This window comes from Phasianus colchicus, chromosome 1 (assembly GCF_987193195.1).
Source record: "Phasianus colchicus chromosome 1, bPhaCol1.hap1.1, whole genome shotgun sequence".
Lineage (NCBI taxonomy): Eukaryota > Metazoa > Chordata > Aves > Galliformes > Phasianidae > Phasianus > Phasianus colchicus.
In genome coordinates, this window is record NC_143436.1 from 125,542,483 (window position 1) to 125,565,643 (window position 23,161).

At 39.2% G+C, this 23,161-nt stretch overlaps 1 protein-coding gene across 6 annotated transcripts in view; it reads left to right on the forward strand.

Annotated features, from left to right (window-relative positions):
* ARHGAP6 (Rho GTPase activating protein 6) overlaps positions 1-23,161 on the forward strand; it is a 303,096-nt gene that overhangs the window by 168,537 nt on the left and 111,398 nt on the right. Inside the window, exons 1-2 of one of the 6 annotated variants that reach the window (XM_090125772.1) lie at positions 15,906-18,447; positions 22,333-22,438. The exons of 2 other annotated variants lie outside the window; for them this stretch is intronic. In XM_090125772.1, coding sequence (XP_089981898.1) covers positions 22,340-22,438 — 99 coding nt within the window. In that variant the 5' untranslated portion in view covers positions 15,906-18,447; positions 22,333-22,339. Of the gene's footprint in view, positions 1-15,905; positions 18,448-22,332; positions 22,439-23,161 lie in introns of those variants that run through there. 3 more of the 6 variants (XM_090125778.1, XM_090125794.1, XM_090125806.1) reach the window with 3 other exon arrangements.

Genomic DNA, 23,161 nt, shown 5'->3' on the forward strand with positions numbered 1-23,161 from the left:
ATGAGCCTTTGAGCAAAATGGAAAATTTGTTCGTTGCTTTAGGACAACTTCATTCTTTCCTGCCACGTTCTGTGTCTGACTTTATCCATTCTGAGCTCCTGTGTTAAGGCTGCACATCATGCGTGACGTCCCTTCCACCAGGTACTGTGCTGGCATTGAGGTAGCACCAATCCTTGTATAAAATGGGTGCTGGGAGGATGGACGGGAGGTGTATGGCTTTGCAAGCTGATACAACAATCTTGTCTCTTTTTTTCTTTCTATTCTAAACTTTGTTGTTTAGGCATTATTGTGGGTTTAATGTAATATCATTTAGATTAGCAAAATGTTAACATCATTACTGTGAGCAAAATCCCTTAAGGCACCTTCTCATCATTGAAGCTCCTCTGGAATGGCTTTGGCTTAGCCAAAGCTGTTCTGCAGCAGAAGTAGCAGTCTGGGAGCTGTGATCTGGCTATGAAATAATGTAATGCAGTGAATTCTGTCTTGATAAGAATTTCTGGCATTGATCCTGTTATATGCAGAACTTTTAAAACATATTTGATTTCTGTGTGGTTCTAAGCATATGAGTGTCTGCAAAGCTCTTATCCTAATCCCTTTAACGCGAATGGGAGCGGTTTCTTAGTACCATTAGTTAAAAAAGTTTTCAGTTGCTTTGTTGTTCCCCCCCTCCTCAGATGCTGCTGATATGTCAGATGCTTCAGCACCACTTAAGCATTCTCAGGTGTCTGTCCCGTTTTACCTCTGGAAATGGTTTTATTGCCAGAATATGAATAGCATCTTTTTTACTGTGCACTGACTCCATTTATCGTCATCAAGACACGGAGGGCAGAACAACCTTAGCTATTTTTTAGGATTCCACAGTGTTTCATTACTGATAATTATTAATGTGACATACCACTGTGCAGACAGTACGGGATGCACTGAAATCCAGTTATGGATAAATGCTTGCCAAACACACTGAGTTCATCATCTTTGCCTCTGTTAGTATGGGATGAAGGCCTGACTGGAGGCATAAAGACTCATGCCATCTCTTTGTGTTGTTCTGTCTTTAACACTGAATAAGCCTCTTCTAGCTCAATAGCTGATGTTTGGGCATCACTGAAAGTCATGTACTGCATGTATAGCTGAGAACACATTTCAAAAAATTTGAAAACATCTTTGCTGGAGGATATAATCAGGATACACTGAGTCGAAACAGAGCTTATAGAGAAATGCATTCTGGTAAGAGGGCCTGGTAAGAGACTTGATTAGGGCAGCACTGATCCCCAGTTGAGTTGGAGTCAGGCAGATGCCAGTATTTGTGGGTTTTCAATGTAACCACTCATCATTCTCCTTGAGTCCAAAAGGAAAATGCCACTCCATTCTGGTGGAATTTCAAGGCAGCGAGATAAGCATAAGCTCCTCAAAGAAAGCCATTGTCTTGGTTATCTTTATCATTTTGTGACTTCAGAAAGTATGTTTTTATTTTGAGAATCACTTTCTTTGATTTGCAGTAAAAGACCAGAGCTGTTTCATTGGATTCCTTCCCTAGCCAGTTTCAGGCAACTTCACATCCGGATTTGGATTGAAATTCTTTGGGTCAGTCCCAACATTGGCATAAAAGAGTAAAACAAAATTGAAATGTAATATATTTCTTTTAAATTGAAAGATTTATTAGCTTATTAATTTATTGGGTAGTTTGGTAGTGAGTTACTTGGGCAAATTTTTTATTGCATTCTCTTTTAGTTCTTTTTATTTATTTTATATTATTTTATTTGGTACCCTGCAGGGGATCTCTTGCTTTTGGCAGCAGTTTTTATTGGCCACATTTAGATGAAGTGCGAGTGTGCACCCAGCACACTTTCTTAAGTTCCATAAAGAAAAAGTGTGTCAGCTTGCTTGATTAATCAGTTTGTTTTCATAAGAACTTTGAGTATTCTGTTGGGTGTACGTATTTATCTTGATAGGTACATTTTATTTCAGCAATGTTCTAATTAATGTGTTTATACTCTCTAGAGATTCAAGAGTGGTGGTACAGATCTGGGGAAAATAACATCATGTACTAGTTTGTTTTTTATATGGTATTTTGTCACCTATTTTTCTCAGCTGGCTGAGAAGTTACTGATGGATAAAAACTGCTGCTTGTCTGACAGAAGAAGTTTTGTGGGTTTAAAATGTTCTCTCTTCCTCTGAGAAGACTGAAGAATGGAAGTGATAACTTAAATCTACTTGAGTAGACTAAGTTTGAATGAATGGCACTGTCAGCTTAATAGTTGCATCTTGCTATGTGCATTCCTTCCAGTTTTACAAAAGCAGTCTAACTTGTATCACAAAAGTTTTGGAAGGTGTCACTTCTTCCTGCTCGGAGCAGGGCAATCTACTCCAAGTTGCTTGGCGCAGTATTCTGATGCATTTTGGTTATCTTCAGGAGTAGGGACTGTGTAGCCTCTCTGGGCAACACGTTCTGGTGTTTAACTACCCTCACAGTAGAAGGTTTTTTCTTAACTTTGAATGGAATTTCTGGTGGTTCAGTCTGTCCTTTTTGCCTCTTGTCCTGTCACTGGGCATCACAGAAAAGAGTTTGGCTCCATTTGTAGTTATTCGTATAATCATATAATAGAATCATAGAATGGCCTGGGTTGAAAAGGACCACAATGATCATCTAGTTTCAACCCCCCTGCTATGTGCAGCGTCGCCAACCACTAGAGCAGGCTGCCCAGAGCCACATCCAGCCTGGCCTTCAATGCCTCCAGTTGATGGGGCATCCACAACCTCTCTGGGCAACCTATTCCAGTGCATCACCACCCTCTGAGTGAAAAACTTCCTCCTAATATCTAACCTAAACCTCCCCTGCCTCGGTTTAAAACCATTATTGCCTACATACTTCCACATGTTGACAAGACTCCCTGAGTTTTCCCTGAACCAGTGTCTCATTCTGTCCTTGTATGAGAGTTGCTTCAGTTCCTTAATCCTCTTCATGGCCCTTTGCTGGATGTGTTCCAGTCTGCTGTCATCTCTCTTTTATGGGGAAGCCCAGAACTGGTCCCATTATTTCAAATGTGTCTTACGTGGCTGAGTAAAGGGGAAGAATCCTAGCTCTTGAATTTTGGTTACACTTTGTCTCATGCATCTTAGGATGCTGTTTATCCTCTTTATTTGAGATTACATTCAGCTTGTTGTCCACTAGGGTTTTTTTCTGCAAAGCTGCTTTTCACTCCAGTGCCTTTGCTTTATTTTAACTCGTGCTGGACAGTTCTTGCATTATGCCCAAACTGCTAGAGGTCTAAGAACACTGGCATGATGTGGGCCTGACCTGCAGTCTTCACACTGAGCTTGTGCGCTTTTATACCATGTGCTTACACTGTCCTGAGAGCAGCATAGGCAGCTTGCCTAACCTGTTAACTTACGTAGCATTTGACATTTTTGGCTGACTTGTAGGCCGTATGATGGCTATTTGACATAACTACAGTAATCTGCTGGAAAGGGTAGTCCTAGAATTGAAATTGGTCCTATGGACTCTGCACATAATGTGGATAAGAATACCCAAGCTAGGTTGTGCACTCAGTTGTCTTCATCCTGGCTACCTTCATGCTGTACTTGACACCAAAAAGTGAACTAATATCCAAGCTGTTTTGGTACAAGGGGAGAATTGGCCCTGTTTTCTAAATCCGGCATAGTGGTTTATAGGTGCAGGTGTTTTGTCTTTAAAGTGTGGATCTTTCACTCATATTATGGAAATGGGAAAAATAATTGTAAAATCCTGGTTGTAAAACAACAAAAATTAGTAAAATTCAGGATTAGACTCAATACCTGTACCTACTCCTTGCTTCGCTTTTATGTTGTGCTGGATTTCAGGTCAACAGTCTTTGTGTTTCCATGTTCATGAAGTAAAGGAAGCTGGAGAATATTATGTGTGCTTAAAGGCCAAGTAGTCCTGCATGCAGACATTAAAACACTTGTTGTGAAATCTTTATCAAATTGGATAATTGGATTAATGTTCTGAAACAAACACAAGGAAATAAAAGGTAGTTTCTGACATTTTCCTTGCAACTTTACACAACAATGCTTTTAAAACAGCATTAAATTTCTTTCAATCAGCTGCAAAGATGTAGCTCTTTCTGAATGCAAAAGGCTATCAAAAAAAATAATCCCCCTTTCCCAGACAATACTTTTATTCTCCTCAGTAAGGAAAACTTCTGCTCTTCATATTATGGAATAATTAATTCCTTTAATAGGTGAACACTTAAATGTACTGAAGCCTTGAAACTCTTTAGCAGGCAACGTCAATAGGCAGTCTTACACAACAGCAAATAGATAAGGAATAGAAAAAAATAAGGAAAAAAAAAAAGAGAAATGCCTGAGTCTATACACTAATAATTGCACATAGTTAATAACTCTCTGGAAAATAACAGATTGGTCCAGAAAACAGATGGAGTTTGAAATGAGATGTGGAATGTGTTTATATTAGTAGTAAACTCATAGGGTGAACTCACAGTGTCTTTTAACCACAGGCTGTTGTGATGAGTTGTGTACCTGAAGTAGCTGAGATAAAACCAACTGCGCAAATCGTCACTGCTTAATGGAAGGAAAGGGAAAAAGGAGCAGAGTCTGAGCTTTTCAGCAGAAAGAGGGAGGGCGCAGAGTCTTTTCTCTCATCTTGGATGTTCCTCAGAACCCGTCAATTAGCCAAATCCTTTCAGTTTTGGAGGCTGAGGTGCTTTGTCATCTCTTTTATCCCTGTTCTGGGTATGCTCTTCAAGGTGCTCTTCAGGAGAAAGGAATGTGCCAGATGTGCATAGATGCTGATGTAGAAATGATTCATGTCTCTTTTTTTTCCAAGCAGTGGCCGCTTCTCCCTAGGCTGAGCAGTACTCCTCTTATGTCGTGTTCACAGTGTTGTTGGACTGAACTGCTAGTACTTGTCAGTCCTCCACAGGGGAATCTCTACAAGAACTGGACTGAGCTAAGTATCAGTGTGGGAAGCGCATGAGATGGAGAACTCTGCACATATGGCCCTCTCTACATGTTAACCTGATCTGTTGTTTAAAAAAACTAGGACTTGATGTTGCTCCTTCCAGTTGGGAAAGAATGAGTTTCTGGTTAGCTATCAGTAACTATCCACACCACATTGTTAATGCTTACAGGGGCATTACTGTTTTGTTATACAATGAAATGCCTATTGTTGAAAGCAGGTATCCCACTGTAACTGAGGAAGTTTGTAGAGACTGATTTGTTGCAGTACCGTTGTCTTTTTTGACTTTAAAATGACAAAGCTTCATGATCTGCGCCTTGTGAGGCTGCTGCATGGAGGCAGTGGTGTTACAGAGTCTATCAGAGTCCATCTCTTCATTGCTAGAATTAAAATAATGTTAATGATGCCCTAGTAACTTCCCCATCGTATCTTTATGTAGGATTTCATATATAAATTTTTGTGACTATTCCCTCTGTGTCTCAGTCAAGGTGACCAAGGCTAACTTGCCACGTACGTGAAAGCCTCTTTACTCTGGTAGCATGTGATTATTCTTACGTTGGTTTTATTTATAACTAACAGGACTGGGCTCAGTGTAACAGTATGTGAAGGAAAGGCTATTCTGACATATGTCAATTAAGTCATCTAGATGGTACCATCTGCTACTTCTGTTTTTATTCAGATTCTGTTTTAAGAATTGCTTCTTCCCTGGTAATTCTGGGAAATAAGGCATGGGGCTTTTTGAGGGGAAGCAGTTGGTGTGTCATGTGTGGTAAATGCCCAAATATGTGCCACTGTACTTGCATATTGCTTGCTATAATAAGGGCTGGAAGAGTAACTCCCACAGGAGAAATTTTTGGAGCTGGACCCAGTATGAAAGAAGCTCCCTGTAAGTGTATGAGTACTGTGACAATATACATTTTTGCTAGTTTAACTGGAGGGTTGCTCTGAAAAGGCAAAAGTTTTTCTGTCTGTGACTTATTTGTAACCCTGGGTAAAAAAACAGCTCTGTCTGTTGTCATTTAAGGTAATCACTATCTGTGATGTATATTCTGTCAAGTAGTAAGTAGTACAGTATCTGCTCTGACTGTATGTTGCTTGCAATATTCTTAAAAGCTACAGATCAACTCACTCCAGCTCATGCATCCACATTTTCTTTGATAATGGTCTTGAAGCCCAGCCCTTTATCCACTTTAAATTGGACTTTGACTGTTGTCAGTCTCATGCTAGGGTAGAAAGTGAGGAGATTTTGAGATCTGATCGCAGAAGAATTTATCTGAAGAATCCTTGCCATACCAAGTCTTTATGCATAATGAGGTTGTCTCTGTTTACATTGACCTGGCTGAGCACCATGGTGGTGTCCATCAGGAATGTGCCTGGGTGACCTGCACGTGCCCGACGTGCCCGTGGGCCAGGAGGATTAATTCCATCATTAAGAAGAAGAGTCAGTGTGACAGTTCAGTGTCACACAGAGGAGAAAATCATGCGTGTGCTCCCAGGATACATTGGGCTGTTGATGTAATTGGTTTATGCTGAGAGGAAAACCTTTTATTAGAGTCTAGTAGGACAGTAAACCACAATGAAAACAGTTACATTCGTACACAATGTTAAGAAGCTCATTTAATCCTTGGGCAAGTTTCAGAGGTCAGGCCCTTTCATCTCGTTGCTTTGTGTTGGCAGAGGCCCAGCACTGAGGGTGAGCTCTGCCTTTGCTCTTTAATTCCTCCTCCAGACAACCTCCTAAACCAGAAGTTGTTCTGTCTCTCTCAGCCTTATAATCCTCTGGACCTGGGCAGTGCTCACACCAAGAAGCTCTGTGAAATGGCCTTTGTGCTGGAAATACTTTGAGAGCAGTTATTGTCTCTTATTACCTTCTGTGCCCCCGGCCTCTTCTGTCTGGCCAGAGCCATGCACCTGATGGGGTTTGGGAAGCTGGGGTGTGTTGAGGCTGCTGTGGTTGGATAGAGACGAGGGGAGATGCATATAGGTTTCAGAGGAAGTAGAATGAGAGGCATCCTGCACAGATGAGAGGCGAGAGGGAACATTTCCTGGCGTTTGAGATTTGAAGGGAAGAGGAGAGCTGGTAGTCCTGGAAAACGGAATGTAAGATCAAGTGTGAGGAGAGGACTGAGATGAGAGACAAGAGGGACTCGGTCTGTTTGAAGCTGTACCTCTTGCTTGAGAAAAACACAGCTAACCTTTTTTGATACTGGTTGAGGAAAGCTGAGAGATGACGAATCTTATTTATGCCAGCATTATCAGAAGTGCTTGTAAATTGTTTGTCTTCTGCCCGATGTTTAAAACATTCTCCATGCTTGTTGCCCAAAGACTTGAAAAATAAGAGAACAGTTGTGAAGATTTGGCTACGTATTAGTCACAGTTTTCACAGACAGGGAAGCAGAAAGCACTTTCTTTAATAGACTTCTGTATCTCTCATCATGCACCCAACTGCCCAGTGATGTTTCCTGTGAATGCGACATTCAAAATGTTTACACGAGCTACTACCTTGGAATTTTCTTGCATATCTCCTGGGTGGTGGGGACCAGCAGCTGCGTGGCCTCTGAGGACGGCATCGTCTTGCTGCCAGGTGGGGTAGCTATGGGGAATCTCTGTGTTGTCCTGAGCTTCACCTTCCAAGGAGCTTATTTAGCTCTTGTCGATTATTTATGATAGTCAAGCCAGCTGTTACGGTAAAGTCACATTAATTGATGCAGAATGAGGTGTAGGCGTGTATAACTGCAGAGATACAGAGAACTGCTTGAATTGAAAAGGAAGATTTATTCAAAGACAGGGCACTGCTCTCATTTCCCAGAATACACATAATCAAATGGATGGGATTACATTAAATGGGTTGGCACTGAGAAATGTAAAGCTTGGTCTTGAGACAAAACATTAAGAGTTCTTTTTAAGCATCAAGCATCCAGGGAACTTCTGGCTTTTCAGGTACCCCAACCTTTGCACGATTAAATGTTTTGAGACTTTTTATTTTTTATTCACATTTAGCTGCTAACTGGTCTGCCAGCTCCTCAACAGAGAGACAGGAGCGAGTTAGCATGTATTGAAAGATCCATTCTATGATAAATGATAGTTTTGTTGCAAAATGTTCATTTAGTTCTTGCGGCTTTTATTTATTTCTTTATTTATTTTAAAGGCTGAGAATGTGGTGCCCTTTCTTTCTTCCCTCCCCCTCTCTTCCCCAATGTTCTGTATACGTTTTGAAGCCTCAAGTTAAGGGAGAATCCTAGGAGAAAAGGGATTAAAAGTTCTTAGTTGCTCTGAAGTTCTCACAGTGCATCTCTGTTACACTGTTTATAAGGAGACAAAAATATTTAATTTTTAGTCTCTGTTAAGTGAAATCATGTTATCAAACAAGAAAGATTGCACAAGATTTAAAAAAAGAAAAACAGAAACAAGGCTCTGTGAGAAGTTTCATGGACTCTGTCTCAAACAGAAGATTCCTTCATGATCTGACACCATGTGTATGTTCTGCTGCGTTTTCTATTACACACAGTGAAACTCCAGTATCAGTCTTTTATACTTCTCTGGCAATGTAAAGCAGCTAGTAGAGATAGAAAATTATAGCTTCTCAGCTGTACTCTTATCACAGACTTTACCATGTCAACATTGCAGTTGCTGTTCCATCTGCACCTACTTCAAGCTATGAAGAAATTAGACAAAAAAAAAAAAAGAAGAATATTTGATAAGAAGAGTAGAAGCAGGGAAAGCAGTGTATCAGTGGAGGTAGTTGAGAAGTTAACATACATAATTTCAAAGTAATTGACCTTTTTTTGTTTCTATATTGCTAGGATCTAGTATTGGCATAAAGGGTTTGAGGAAGAAAGCATGTCAAATAGAGTCATGAAGTCTAAAAAGAAAGTGAAGAAAGTGGAATGTAGAGCCTACCTAGGCAGATGAGATGAATTGGAACAAAAGTATTTCAAGGAAAGGACATTTCAAGGAAACTCAAAGAGTAGAGGGTCGCTTGACTCCTGAGAAGATCCCTGAATAAGCACTGAAGACAAGCATGTCATGTTTTGGTAGTCTTTTTGACTTACAAATTCTCCTATCTCTATTGAATGGAAGAAGTGAATTATGGTTAATCATGTTGATAAAGGATGTAGGTTATGTTGTTCATCTTTATACACTGTGGAAGTAATTACGTGGGCTGTTTTGTACTATCAGCAATAAAGGTTAAGATAAAGTTATGTGAGGCTAAACTCAATGGGTATTCCCACGGACTTCATTAGAATATTTCTATTCTTAAGTTTTCAGTGTCTTGCTGACCAAACCAAAAGTACGAAATACTCCTGAAGAGCTCGCTTAAAACATTTGCACCTTAAGATCTGCATCTAAAAAAGGATTGCTTACTTAACATTTGAAATTTTGAGCATTTTAGTTCATTGTTCAAAATACGGATCAAAAAAATCCCAGATGTTAGTTTTCTATAAAGCATAATGGCATTATGACAAATTTGAACTTACAATTGTCTGATCTCACAGTACATGAGGAGAATTCTTCCTTTCCTTTTACTCACTTTTTGTAGTACGCTTTTCAGTGGTTTGAGTTTCCCTGTTTTTGTACAGAGCCAGACAATGTCTGGCATCACTTTATTATTCTTCAGTTATTAAAAATCAACAGTTTTCTTTATTATTGTTTTCCTAGATGATACATGCAAGGGAGTTTGAGAGGTGGCACAGATGGGATTCTCTAAATTGTTAGTGCAGCAGTCGCTCCAAGCTAAACATAGATCTGCCATCTCTGCCCACTGAGAAGGTTAGCGAGGTTTATGATTCCCATTAATGGATATTTTCTTTCATTAAAAGTGAAGCTTTTGTGAAATCTGTACATTTCCTTACAAAGTTTTCTATAATCCTTTTTCAAGTTCACATCAATGTGCTGCATATTTATAAATATCATAGAATGTCTTGGATCGGAAGGAACCTCAAGGATCATCAAGCTCCAACTCAACTGCTGCATGCAGGGCCACCCATCTCCATTTTTAATACTAGACCAGACTGCCTGGTCATATACAGTGCTGCATATCTTGTGGAAATGTAGTAAATATTCATGTTAGCTTATATGCAGATTAGGGTAATTAGTGAAAGAAAAATTGCTGGCAAAATGAATTTATTTGGATGCTTACGTGGCCCTCTCTTTTTGGCGGAATTATTGAGCACGTGGTAGGAGGAGAGGAAGGAATTATGTTGGTCCAAGCTTTGACTTAGCCGTAACCAAACTTGATTTTACTTTTTTCTTATATGCGTCCATTTCTTCCAGACAAGTCACTTGTTTTTAGGTTATCTTTCTTGTTTTCTTTGCAAATTTCAAATAGCTCATGTCCTGGAGATGCTTCATCCTTGTATGTGCCAAGCTCAACAGCAACAAAGTGAAAAAGAAGGAAATATGTTCAAGGATTTTGTAAACCACTGGAGATGAATGGGAAGTTTGGTTAATAACTTATCTTCTTACATCACTTACTGTGATGTAAGAAGTGGAAAAACTCCTTGAGTTTCTTTGAAATTGCAAAATATTGCACATTTTGTGGTGGTGTTCTTTTAACTTTACCTCCACTTTCTTTAATGCAACTTTTCAGCTGAGCATTGAAGTGGGGTGTCTGACATAATGTGTAAGATATGGACAGAGAAGGAAAACACTTAAAGAATATAAAATATTTGTGTGAAACATTTCTGTTCCACTAGAAAGTAATAAAATATCTAGTAAAGAAAGTGGGAAATAATAGGAGGACTTGGTTTTAAAAATTTGGAATATTTACACTTGATAAATTGTCTTCCTTGATTGCCAATACAATTTTTTTCAATAATCTCAGTCCTGTCTCAGTACGTTGTATTATGAAAAAAGAATTACTGGGAGATGTAAACTGGTACAGAAAAACCATTCATCTTAAACTGTAGATTTCACCCAGGCGTACAGTGAGAAATCACATTTGAATTGTAAATGGTTCCCATGTATATAAATAAAAAGAGAAAAATCATTATGAATTCAAATTTCATGTCACATTAATAAAAAACAAGAGTTCAGCTGAGTAATTGTATTGGGAAATACTCTGAAGATGAATAAATTGCAATCTGTTACAGTAAGTGTTCTGTTTAATCATTTCATATTGAATCTATTTTATTTTGTTAGTGGTTACGTTTTTTGTTTTTTGTTGTTTTTTTTTTTAACCTGTATTGTGCTCAAGCTTTGTTTTTTTATTACTGGCATTTTTTGGACTTCTGCCTTCCTGCACCATGTTTGTTTTATGAAGATACTAAATCCTTTGTCACTGCTTAGTTGCTTCTCCTAATCTTATCCTAAATCCCACCTGAAGTCTGCTCCAGACTCCATGTTCATGAATAAACAAACCAAGCAGCCACAGACTTTTTCCAAGCATTTGGGACACATCCCAGCAGACTGGGCAGATTCCACATGTCTCCAGTGTCCCACTCCTCTCAGCTGAGCTCTCACTGTATCCCTCCTGTCCTGCTGGAACTGCAGCAAGGGACTTCCTGGGAGAAGAACAGTCTGACAGACAGACTGGTTGGACTCAAGTCAGGTTTTTCCCCATTCCTCTGATCTGATAGGTCTTGAGTTATTTTGTCTGGTCATTGGGCGAGACAAAGAGCTTGCATAGCTGCGTGCTCAGGAGCATGGGATGGGATGTGGCACAGCTGTGATGCTGAGGAGCACCTCAGCTCCTGAGTCAGCACCCTGAGCTCAGAGCTCCACTTCAGGCAGCCTCTTGCCTTCTTGTCAATTTTGCAATTTCCGTGTTGGCACTCAGATCCTGATAAGGGGTCATGGGCTGGTGTGATATAAGCCACTCCTGGCTGATTTTGTTCCTGCACTCTGCGAAGTAATGTGGGTTAGGTTGCCCACATCTGCTGCTGGCTGCTTGCTCAGCATGCTGATGGTTGTGAAAGCTGTTGGCTGACGCTCCCCACATCTCTGGTACTTCCTGGAGGGATGCTGTAGGTTCTCTTGCGAAAGCTGAGTACTTAATTTTGAAGCATCGGGACTGTCCGTCCTTTTCACAAACCTGACACTTGAAACTTATTTTTCCCAGTTGCTAAATACATTGGCTTTCCCTGATGTTAATGAGTATTGCATGCGCTCAGTTCTCCTAAAAGCAAAAAGGTATTAGTAGGGAAAAAAAAAAAAAAGCCATTTGGCTCAGACACACCTAACTATCAAAGTTCAGTTGCTGCAGATGACTTTCTGACCTTTCTTTCTCCCCCTGAGGTATCTCCTACTCTTCACTGCTGAATGAATTTTTTTAAGCTTATCACCATATAAAGCACACATTTCTGTCTTCTAAGTGTGTAAACATGTATTGCTTCAGAAAGATTAGCTTTTATTCTACTTCGCTGCTGCTCGTGATTCCAAGATGCTTTCCCATGGATTACCATAATAAATTGTAAGTGATTAGATAATTGTTTATCAATGCTCTGACTTAAGCCGATTATGTATCTGTGAGGGTTAGTTTAACTTCTGTTCATAAATGGAGAAAACTTCTTTACTGCTGAGGACTGAGCAGCAGAAGGGTCTGCAAAACAGACTTGTCAGGATGAAAGTAGGGAAAACAGCACTGCTTGGGCTTTTCTCCAATGGTTCCGTGTGGGAAACATGACGTCTTTCTCATAAGATAGTGGGAATGTTTTCTGCTGCAGACTTGAGTCACTTGTGGGGAATGTTAAGATTAATGCACGAGATGAATTTTCTCACTGCCTTCCCTTCTGTTGCAAAAATGGAAATGTGCTTGCCTTTGCACTTTTCTCTTAAGTCCAGCAGAACTACAGGTACTCAGAGTGTTTTTTTGCTTCAAATTCAAACCCTGTTTTGTTCAGTGAAACTTCCTTGTCTTTTTGTGACAATGAGAAAAGAAGTCGATGTATATCTGTTTCATACTTAACTTTTTTAGAGTACAGCAATTAATCTTTCTCTGTTTGCTTTGGTGATTTTTGTGTGCTGCTGCAATACACAGGAAAACATTCTGTTCTCACAGAGCTGTGAACAGGGGTGTTTAATTTATCAGAGTTCCCTTGGCATACAGAATCAATGTAATTGAATTTTGTCCATCTTCAGCATAATGTCAATTACACGTAATATGTAACAACATATGTTTCAAAATGACATTTATATTTCGTGCTGGATTCTTTAAAGAGACTGTGCCCACTTTCCTCTTTTCCTAGTTAACCATTAAGAATTATTGAAAGAATTGTTCCTAATTACAAAAATTAAAAAAATAATAATAATAAATAAGGGAAAAGGATGCCTTTCTGGACCACTTAGTCCTTTCTGGACTACAGTAGCGATAGGATAAGGGGGATGGTTTTAAACTGAGACAGGGGAGGTTTAGGTTAGATACTAAGAGGAGGTTTTTCACACAGAGGGTGGTGATGCACTGGAACAGGTTGCCCAAGGAGGTTGTGAATGTCCCATCCCTGGAGGCATTCAAGGCCAGGCTGGATGTGGCCTGCACATAGCAGGTTGAATCTGGGAGATCATTGTGGTCCTTTTCAACCCAGGCCATTCTATGATTCTGTGATACTTCTGCTGAGCACCTACAACTTGAGCTTCTACAATTTGAATCTGGTCGAAGAGTCATGGCTGATAGTGGGCCAATTTTTGATGCACTTGATTTCTTTGTGGTCCCACTGAATTTGAGCTAAGAGACTTCAAACTCTGTCTGAAATGAATAATTACTGGTTAAAGTGACTTTAGTAAAAGCAGCAATACAGAAGTAAGTAGTTGTTCCCATTGTTCCATGGTGAGTGCACCTTCATTGATATCTTGTTAAGATTTATAGCACACGTAGGTCACAGCTAAACAGGGATGTTTTGAATGAGCACAGACAGAACTTGTGCACACAGCAGGTACCGCTGCTGTGCATCATGTGGCTGAGTATCTGAAAATGCCTGCTGATTGCATTCTTCTTGATTCTTGTGTGGGCGGAGAAGCAATTATTTCAATCAAGGATATAAAAAACTAATAAGGATTATTTCCATTTTAGATCATTTTCTTTCTCAGGCTTATTTGTTGCAAACATATGTAAAATCTTACTCTCTTGGTGTCGCTGAATTTTCCACTGTTTTCTTTATTGAGGGTAGAAATTGAAGTTCCTATAATGTTGAGGGGTAGAGATTATCTTACAGAAAATGCCCCATTCTATGCTGTGGGATTCTAAATCTCCATTGTGATGAGCAGATTGTGGGGAGAAAAAAACATCACGTTACATCAAAACTCTTGAAAGTTTGTCATGTCATTGAATCAGTGAGAAGGTCTAATTAGTAATTGAAAAGATAATTAAAATTTGACATGCTGCTGAGTTTTGTGTATTATGTTCTTTTTTTCCTTTTCAATGGTACCTTTTCTTTATCACTATTATTCATTCTTCTTTTTACTCTTTTGGCCTTTCACCCGGGCCCTTTCCTGCCTTCCTTCCTCAGACTGCTCAGGTTTCTAACGTGTTCAGTTTTGATTTGTTTATTGTTGAAACCCTATTTCATATTTTGATCTCTTTGTTTACGTTTTCTGCTTTTCCTTCATAGGTCTCACACGCTGACCCTGCTCTCCTACTCAGTTGCATATTGGGTACTCATTAACTGCCTCTGAATTGTTCCCTTCAGGCATTCAACACATACTTCTACAGTTCCTCATGATTCTTCTTTTGTTTCTTTCATGTTATACTAGAATCAAGACTGCTCATTATTCCTACTTACCAACCTAATTTTGTGAGTGGTATAGTTAAGTATAAACAAAGCAAGTGTGTATTTCAGTGTGCATAACAAGGGCAGAAATTAGTTACAAATATGGAAGATAAAATCTTAACTTATTTAATTTGATGCCAGCGTTCCTCTTCATTTGAAGAGTCAGTTTGAGTTTTCTATTTAGACCTTTTTGAGTATTTTAGATCTTGTTGTTTCTGATTATTTGTGTATATTTTTCCCCATACGAAGAAAATTATGAATTTATAACTGATCAATGAAAAAGCACAGATAACATGGGTGAAAAGTCCTCTTAGTCTAAACGGGAGGGAGACAAGTCTTAGTAGGACTAACTTAAAATATCTGAAGCAGAATACAACTTTAATATGTTGAATTAAGCTCAAGAGGAAACAGAGGAAGACACAGACTGCAAAGGACTTCCTGAGCATCTAAGTCCTTCAGAGGCATCTGTTTGGTTTATAGTTCGTACTACCTAAGTATATTTCTAAGCAAAGAAGAGAAAGGATTCAGAGTCATGAGACTATAGAAAAAGACCTGAAATTTAACATGAAAACTTTCACGCTAAATTCCAAGCCATGTCATAAAAGCTGCTGCAAGGTGTTTGGAAAAGAGAAAGGATTACGTCCTGAATTTTGAGCTATATGCTCATGCAGTGACTGGCTCACATGTGTGGGTTTCACATGAGATTGATGGTGTTCTTCTACCCCTGCCTCTACCAACGGTTCCCTTTTGACCTTAAATAATTTCCTTGGGGAAAAAAATTAAAACAGAGGGAGAGGCATCAATATGTAATTATCATGGCAGACTTTCCAAATACTTTTTTGAAAGAAAATCAAGCTTACTCATTCCTTATGCTCTCAAGACTGAGTAAGAAAAGGTTTACCTTCTTCTGAGCTTATAGGATTTTCTGTAACAACCAGACTGATATTTCATAGACTGAACATTTTTATGTTATTAATGTCACGTTTCGAGGTCTTGTGCCCTTTTGTTCACTTAATTATAGCAATACGGCATTAAGCCCATCAATAGCAATTACTCTTTTTATCACCAGATTTCCTTGTCACTTACTGTGTAAAATCTTTACCCTGAGAAAGCAGACTTCTATTGCAGCAGACAACAGCTCAATCGCTAGCACTTTTCAGGAGCTTTTCCTTTTGAATGTGTTAAAAAAAAATATTACTATTAAATAATATGGAAAAAGTCTAGTCATGAAAAATCAGAATGTTTCAAACTGTTTGTATTTACTAAGTAGTGATTGAACCTGCAAAATAAATACCTTCGGGAACAATATGAGAATAGCTGTGTACCTGGGTTGAGCTCTGTTTAGTCCTTGTGGGAAGGCTTTCCTTATATCAAGCCCTCTTACTGGTGAGGACGTTAGTAGAAAAAGCTTTCTGATAAATGAAGTGTGAAGGTAGAACAAATGAACACGGTACTGCACCTGCTAATGTTTGCTGCATGGCTGATGTGAGCTTGCTTTAGTCGAGGGTGCTGCTCCCTTTTCTGGGGTGCTGTATATCTTCTGGATAGCTTCTACTTGTTTTTTTGTTTGTTTGTTTGTTTTTGTATTTTTTTTTTAATGTATTTATTTATTTTTTTAGCAGCTAATTTATTTGGATTTACTGATTACACTGGGGGCCACTGAATTTGTGACACACTGTGGTCAATTTAGGAACTCAGCTTTCTGGATTACCATTTTCTTGAACGATACACAGCATTCTTAGCAGTGGGCAGTGGGTTTGGGTACCTCAATTTTAGGATAACCACCTCAAGACACTATTTTTTTTTTTTCCCAGAGGATAGAGGCTCGTCAGTAACACACCTCAAAGAGCTTCACAAAGTGAATGTTTGTAGTCCAGTTCTGAGGCAGAATATGTATATAAGAATCCATACTTCATGTCATCTGCCTCATAGAGCAAGATTATCATTTTGCTCATTCCTCAAGTATTTCTGTTAACATTTGGGAGGGGGACCACTAGAAGATGGTGCTGTGTCTCTACAGCAGCAAGCTATTTTGTTGAATAAGGATCAAGAAGAGACTGATGTTTTGAAGTCACACAGACATTCTTTTTCCTAGAGATAAAGAAATGTACAGTAATTATTCTCATATTGTGACTGTTCTCACATTGTACAGTAAGATGTATAGATGTAGAAAGTATAGCAAACGCAAAGAAGGAAGGAAATCTGACTAGTTTGCTCTTATGTTTGCAAAATGTATGCAGACACACTTAAGTATTTTTATCTTTTGTAGTAGTAGTTATAATTTTGGGGCTGTGTATCCTTCTACTGAGGAGCTAAGTTTACATCTGTGGCTATTTCTGTGTATTATACATTGCCACATATCAAAATGGTGGACGGTTGGTCTGGATGATCTTGGACATCTTTTCCAAACTCGGTTATTCTATGATTCTAAAGCTATTTGTCAGATGAGTGTTGATTCGTAAGTCTCTTACTCAGAGTAGCCCCACTTACGCTGAAGCTGTGCCTTAACTTCAGGAAACATGCTGTAATTAAATGTCAATAGAAATCATTAACTAGGCAAGAGCTAAGCACTGTACTGTGTTGAGAACTTGGTTTCTTCGATGCCAAGATTTGAGCTAGTTTGAGCAACACTTGATTTATCCTAATTTACAGGAACATGACAGATCATAATCTAGTTGCTGTGCATTGGAACACTGCCCTGAAATGCAAAAGAATTGTTCACTTTTTGTAACTGTACTGTTCTTACAGCTAATAGAATATGCTTCATATGTAATTGTGAATATAGTCCAATGGGAGCTGGATAGCCGATATCAAGAGAAATTAAAAACATCATCAAAAACAGCAGAGAGGCAAAAGTCTGTGCTGTGTTCATAGTACAAATGGGAAAATTCCCTGCTTTGTAGATTCAGCGGAGTGTACATGTTCCCAAATATGACTTATTGAGTGTTGCTGTTTGTTTTGCTTTTTTTCTCAAGATACGTTTCAAGAAATGATGATAAAATCATTTTATTTTTCTCTTCTTCAACCCCCTTACCCCAACATTTAGCTCTAGGAATAGCCTTGAATCTAAACAGTCCCCTTTCCATTTTTGTACTCAGATTTAGTGTTATGGAATGAAAAATAGAGTACACGCTATTCTCAGTGAGGAGCAAACAAACTGCAGTATTTGAAGCTGCAGTGTAACTTGTTTACTGAAGATTCTGGTATTCATCTGCTTGGTTAGTCAATAGGGATGTTTATTCTAATGCATAAAACAGGTGGTAAATGAAGCAAGTATCTTGTAGAGAAAAATCTTTACAGTGCTGCTTATCTATTTTAACATAATGGAAGCTGCATGTTACTCACTGCTCTTCTGAAAGATTCAGAAGCACCTCTCTCTAGGAGTTCAATGCTTGAAACAGTAAATTTGTATTCATCAGCTCCATTGTGCAAAATTGTACAGATATGGCAGTTAAGATAATACGATAGTGCTGAGCAATTTGCTTCTAATTTGCTTAACTGAGAATGAGATTCAGCCTTCACGTTCTGAGAGCTTTTCAATCTGGTGTATATATGATTAATGTTGGTGAGTCACTTTCAATGGGAATTTTAGCTTTCTTAACACAATGAGACAGGGAGACGTTCTGCCCCTCCCACCATCAGTTTAAAAGCACTGTGAAAGACAGGAGGAGGTAATTCTTCAGGCTTTCAGAGTTGTGCCCTATAGCAGGAAGCAAGGAGATAACTGTCCATTGGCGACTGCTGCACGAGTATCTGCAAACGAACGAGGACAGCTGAGGTGGGGATAAAAGTGTAAGTTCTTCATTATTGTCTTCAGAGACCAAGCATTCTCACTGCTCATTTAAAATCTGTATCTAGCAGGGAAAGCAAGTTCAGAAGAGGGGGAAGGAAGGTTTGGGAAGAAAATAAATTTGAAGGTGCAGGTAGGCCAGTGAATCCTGTATGGATTTGTTGTCAAAATGAGTGGAGTTCTGGAGACCTGCTTATTCCTGTAAGAAGTAAGCTGGGGAGAGTGTAATGCTTTGTGTATATAGGTTAGCTCAAAAATTGGCTGTAATTGAGTCTGAAATAATGTTGCTTTGCCTATGCGACTTTCCCTGTTATTTTAGAATGATGTTTTTCTCTGTGTAAGGATTATAGTATATAGTGTGACTGTAAGATTTAATTTCCTCAAAATCCATCCAGTTGGTCAGAATGGTTTAGGAAATCTTTGTTGTTATGAGAGTATAATCTAAAACTGACCAAAAGAATTCAGAAGGTCTGAGGGGCTTCAGTTCACATCTATCTGGAGGCCAGATAGGCACATAAAGCTGGCTGAGTTAGTGTAACCACTGGTGGGACTAGGGATTAGGCAACCTGCTTGCTTCTGCTTTACAAAGCCCTGCTAGAGCCCTGTGTGAATGTTTAGACTTACCTAAAATTTGAAGCCTACCTCACATCGCTTCTGACATTGAGCACAGCCCACCTGAGTTATTTACTGAGTACCTTGCATTTTTTTAGTTCCTGGGTTCGTATCAACTGTCTTGTTAAGCTGCAACTTAGAGATAAGAAAGGGCAAGAGCACTTGAGGCTGACCTCTCTTAACGTAGGCAGCTGTGTCAGATGATTTTTTTGTCATTACAATAGTGATATTCACTATGGATAACATTACAGACTCTTTAGTGACCTCCAGTTGTCTACCTTGTGGACTAGTAGGTATTTCAGAGCAGTCTGAGAAGAAAGCATATGGCTGCAACGAATATGAATATCAATTATCATGACACCAGTAGTAATGGTGTTTCTGGTTTTGATTCATCTTATTCTTAGGTATGTATTTATGATTCATTTTATTATTGAGAAAAAAATGACATTCAATTTATATTACTGCCAGGTTGGGGAGGGGAAATTAACCCTTGGAAAATAATAAAAATAAAGAGCATTGTCTAAAGCCCACAGTGCCAACTCTTTAGAAGGTGACTTCCATAAAAAGACAATAGATTTGAGGACTGTTCTGTACTTGTATCCAAGACTTATTTCTTGCCTCCTGTCTCTGCTCATCACAGCTCTCCAGAGCTCTGTTGTTTGTTTGTTTGTCAGAAGTACAATGACATGCTCAGAGTGGCTGAAAAAGCATATTTTCTGCCTGAAAAAGGATGAATGCTTTGGTAGTATACTGCTAATGTGCTGATTTAAACACTGAGGGAGAAAGTAGATGTTAAAGTAAAAAGATTTTATAACCTATTTGTTTGTTCTAATGTTGGTTGACATTTTTTTCCTTTCTGAAGAAATAAATTTATAGCTTCTCCATGAGTTACTTAGCCTTGTTGGTTTTGAGAATTCATTTCTTCCTGAAAGTCCCATCCTTCAGGCAGAAGATTTTCAGGTCAAATTTCTGGCTGCCATTATATGCATGCTCAATACTAAGCACACATTCTGGTGGGTACTTGCATTTATCCACTGAATGAGGATAAACTGCCAGCAACCCTGCAAAGAATTGCAAAACATTCTGTAAGGCTGCCATCTCTGTGTTCATAGAGTACAAACAGCATGGCTCTTTCAATAGCTTTTTAAAAGGCAAGTCCAGGGAAGGGGTTTGGGAGTGGGTAAAGAAAAGCTGAGCTGCGTATTTGTGGGCAAGGAAGGGCGTTTTCTCCAGTGCTCTGGCTTGCTCCTTTTCTCCTCTGTATTGTCCTTTCCCCATCACCCATGCCTGTCGCTGTTGCACAGAGCTGTCAGGGACTCTTACACAGAGCAGTGTGTGGGGCAGAGGGATCAGTGAACACTGTCACCAGTGCAGAGCCACCTCTGGGCAAGATTTGTACCACAGACTACCTGCAGTAGTGGAATATATCCATTTAGATGTTTGGCAGCTGAGACCATCCGAATGCTTCCTAATGGCATCTCAAGATCAAGACCCTGCTTGCATTTGTTCTTAGCAGAACAGCATGTGGAAAAGTACACTGCTTGGATCATGTATTCTGACTGTAACACCTACACCTACAAACAGCAGTGACAGCCACTTTCTGAATACCCTGAGTAGAACATAATGTTTTTGTTATTCTGCTGAAAAGTAATGGGAAAAATAACTTAGTACATTGCCTCCTTTGAATTCCCATTTTTCTGTACAGCGGTTGGAGGCTGTGCGCAGATGCCTTTGTTTTTATTTTGCCTTTTCAAGTCTTTATATCATTTGAAAACACAGGAAATTTCTCTATGCCTATTTTTCACATCGTTCTAAGAAGTAGATAAAGAATGTTTGGAGAGAAATTATCAAATGGTGGTTGAATAGCAGATGTGGTTAGACTTAGCTCTGTTTTCATGAGGGCTGTTTCATGTGATGCTGAACAGGCACATTCACCATCTTTGCCGAGTTCCACTTTGTTGAATGGGCAGCTCTCTCCTACGGATGTTTTGTGTCCTACAGAGTGATTGGGGCTTTAGTAGCAATCCCAGTGGGAACAGATGAGGAAGGGAGTCTATACATTACTGCTAAGCTGAGGTCACATCTGCCAGATTACCTAAAGCTAGCCATTATGCTTTGTGATCTCTTGAAGACATGAGTGGCTTTAGCTGACAGTGTGCAGGAGGCTGGCTGAGGGGCTTGGAAGTACCTAGGGAATGGAGGAAACGCAGCCGTAGCTGTGGTGAACAGTGGACAATGGCTGCTTTAAGATGCCTGCATGAAACTAATGACAGATCAAAGCAACCAGATAGGTGAAACGGGATTGCTCAGCCTGGAGAAGAGAAGGCTCTGAGGAGGCCCTATAGTGATCATCCTGTACGTAATATGGCCTAAAGGAAAGATGGGGAGGGAGTCTTTGTCAGGATGTTCAGTGGTAAAACAAGGCTTTTAACAAGAGAGAAGATTTAGGTTAGATGTTACACAGAAATCCTTTACTCAGAGGTTGGTGAGGCCCTGGCACAGCTGCCCAGAGAAGCTGTGGTGCCCCATCCCTGGAATCCCTCAAGGCCAGGTTGGATGGGGCCCTGGGCAGCCTGAGCTGGTGGGGGGCAGCCCTGCACATGGCAGGGGTTGGGGCTGGGTGGGCTTTGATGTCATTTCCAACTCATTCTGTGATTCTGTGATAAAATGGTGACATTTTAATTTCTGGTATGTCCCTTGTCTGCGGTGTCTATAGAGCTCTGTTTATAAATCTTTGAAAATGGATTATTCTTTACAGTAAATGGTCAGTGTACAACAGTTTAAAATAACAAAGTGATGCCATCTGCTGTCTTATAATCTTATTTAATACTGCTTTGGATGAAAGAATTGTTATTGCAAGAAGAGATGGAAACAGACTATGCTGATTGAAATGTCACAACTGTGACATAGTATCTGATACATATCAAACTTATACAACATAAACATTAGTTGTGATTAAATGCAGTGGACTACAGAATGTCAGAAGGAAATGTGATGCTAGGCTCAATCCAAAATAACTCCACAGTGAATCTATTTTGCAGTTACATAGAGGTTTTTGTAAGGTTTCTTTTGTTGGTTTTTTTTTTGTTTGTTTGTTTAGTATTCCTGAAAAGAGCATGTAGAATACTGTGAAAGAAACAGTAGGTTGGAAGATTATGACATACCATCAGTTTAAATTGTGGGGTTTTTTTTCCAAAATTTGTTTAAGTAGTGAAATTCTACACATTACAACTATATTTAGTCCAACTTGTTATCCACAATGACTTTACTTTTAGGTGCTTTATGGAAAGAGTTAACCTGACCATGGACTTCAGAGAAGCTGAGAACCACATTTGTGTAAGACGTATTATTCAAAGAGAATTCACCAATCATCTCAAAAAGGTAGAACAGATCATAACATTTAACAGTTGAATGTATACACTGAAGTAAATTTCAGATTAACTTGACCTAAGTCTACAACGCTCAACCTTGAAAAAGCTTATTCAGAGAATATATGTTTATTATTTCATGCGAGTATATGCATTATTAGATTGCTTGGGTTTTTGACAGCGTGAGTTTAAGTCTTATTTTCTTCAAACGCATCTACACCAAACTGCAGTTCATGGGTTAATCCCTGAAACAGTGAAATACCTAAACTGATCTGAAGGTCCTGCAGTCAGCAGTGCTTACAAGGTACAACATGGTGCGGAACGAAAGAGGCAGAACTTGTGTTTTGCATTTAGCTTTCTTTTCCTTCTTCTGTTTGTAATGGCCTGCAACACAGAACTAATCGTGGGCTCCTGTACTTTTTTTTCCTTAAGAATCTACTGACATAAATCTGGACTTTGCAAAAGAGACTATAAATCTCAGTACTGCAGCAGCTAGGACACTAGCTAACTAATGTCTTAGTGTGGCGTGAATAAGGATGTATTTGCACATGGACATATGAAGAATTAATGTCTGATAAATAAATGCTTAATTCCGTGTGATTTTTTTTCCAAGTATCAATATTGCAGTGATGTGTATGTCTAGGTGTATGTTAAAAAATGCACAACCTGTGCTCTCTTGTACTTCTACATGGTTTTAATTTTCATGGTAAAACTCATCTGATACATAAACATCCAT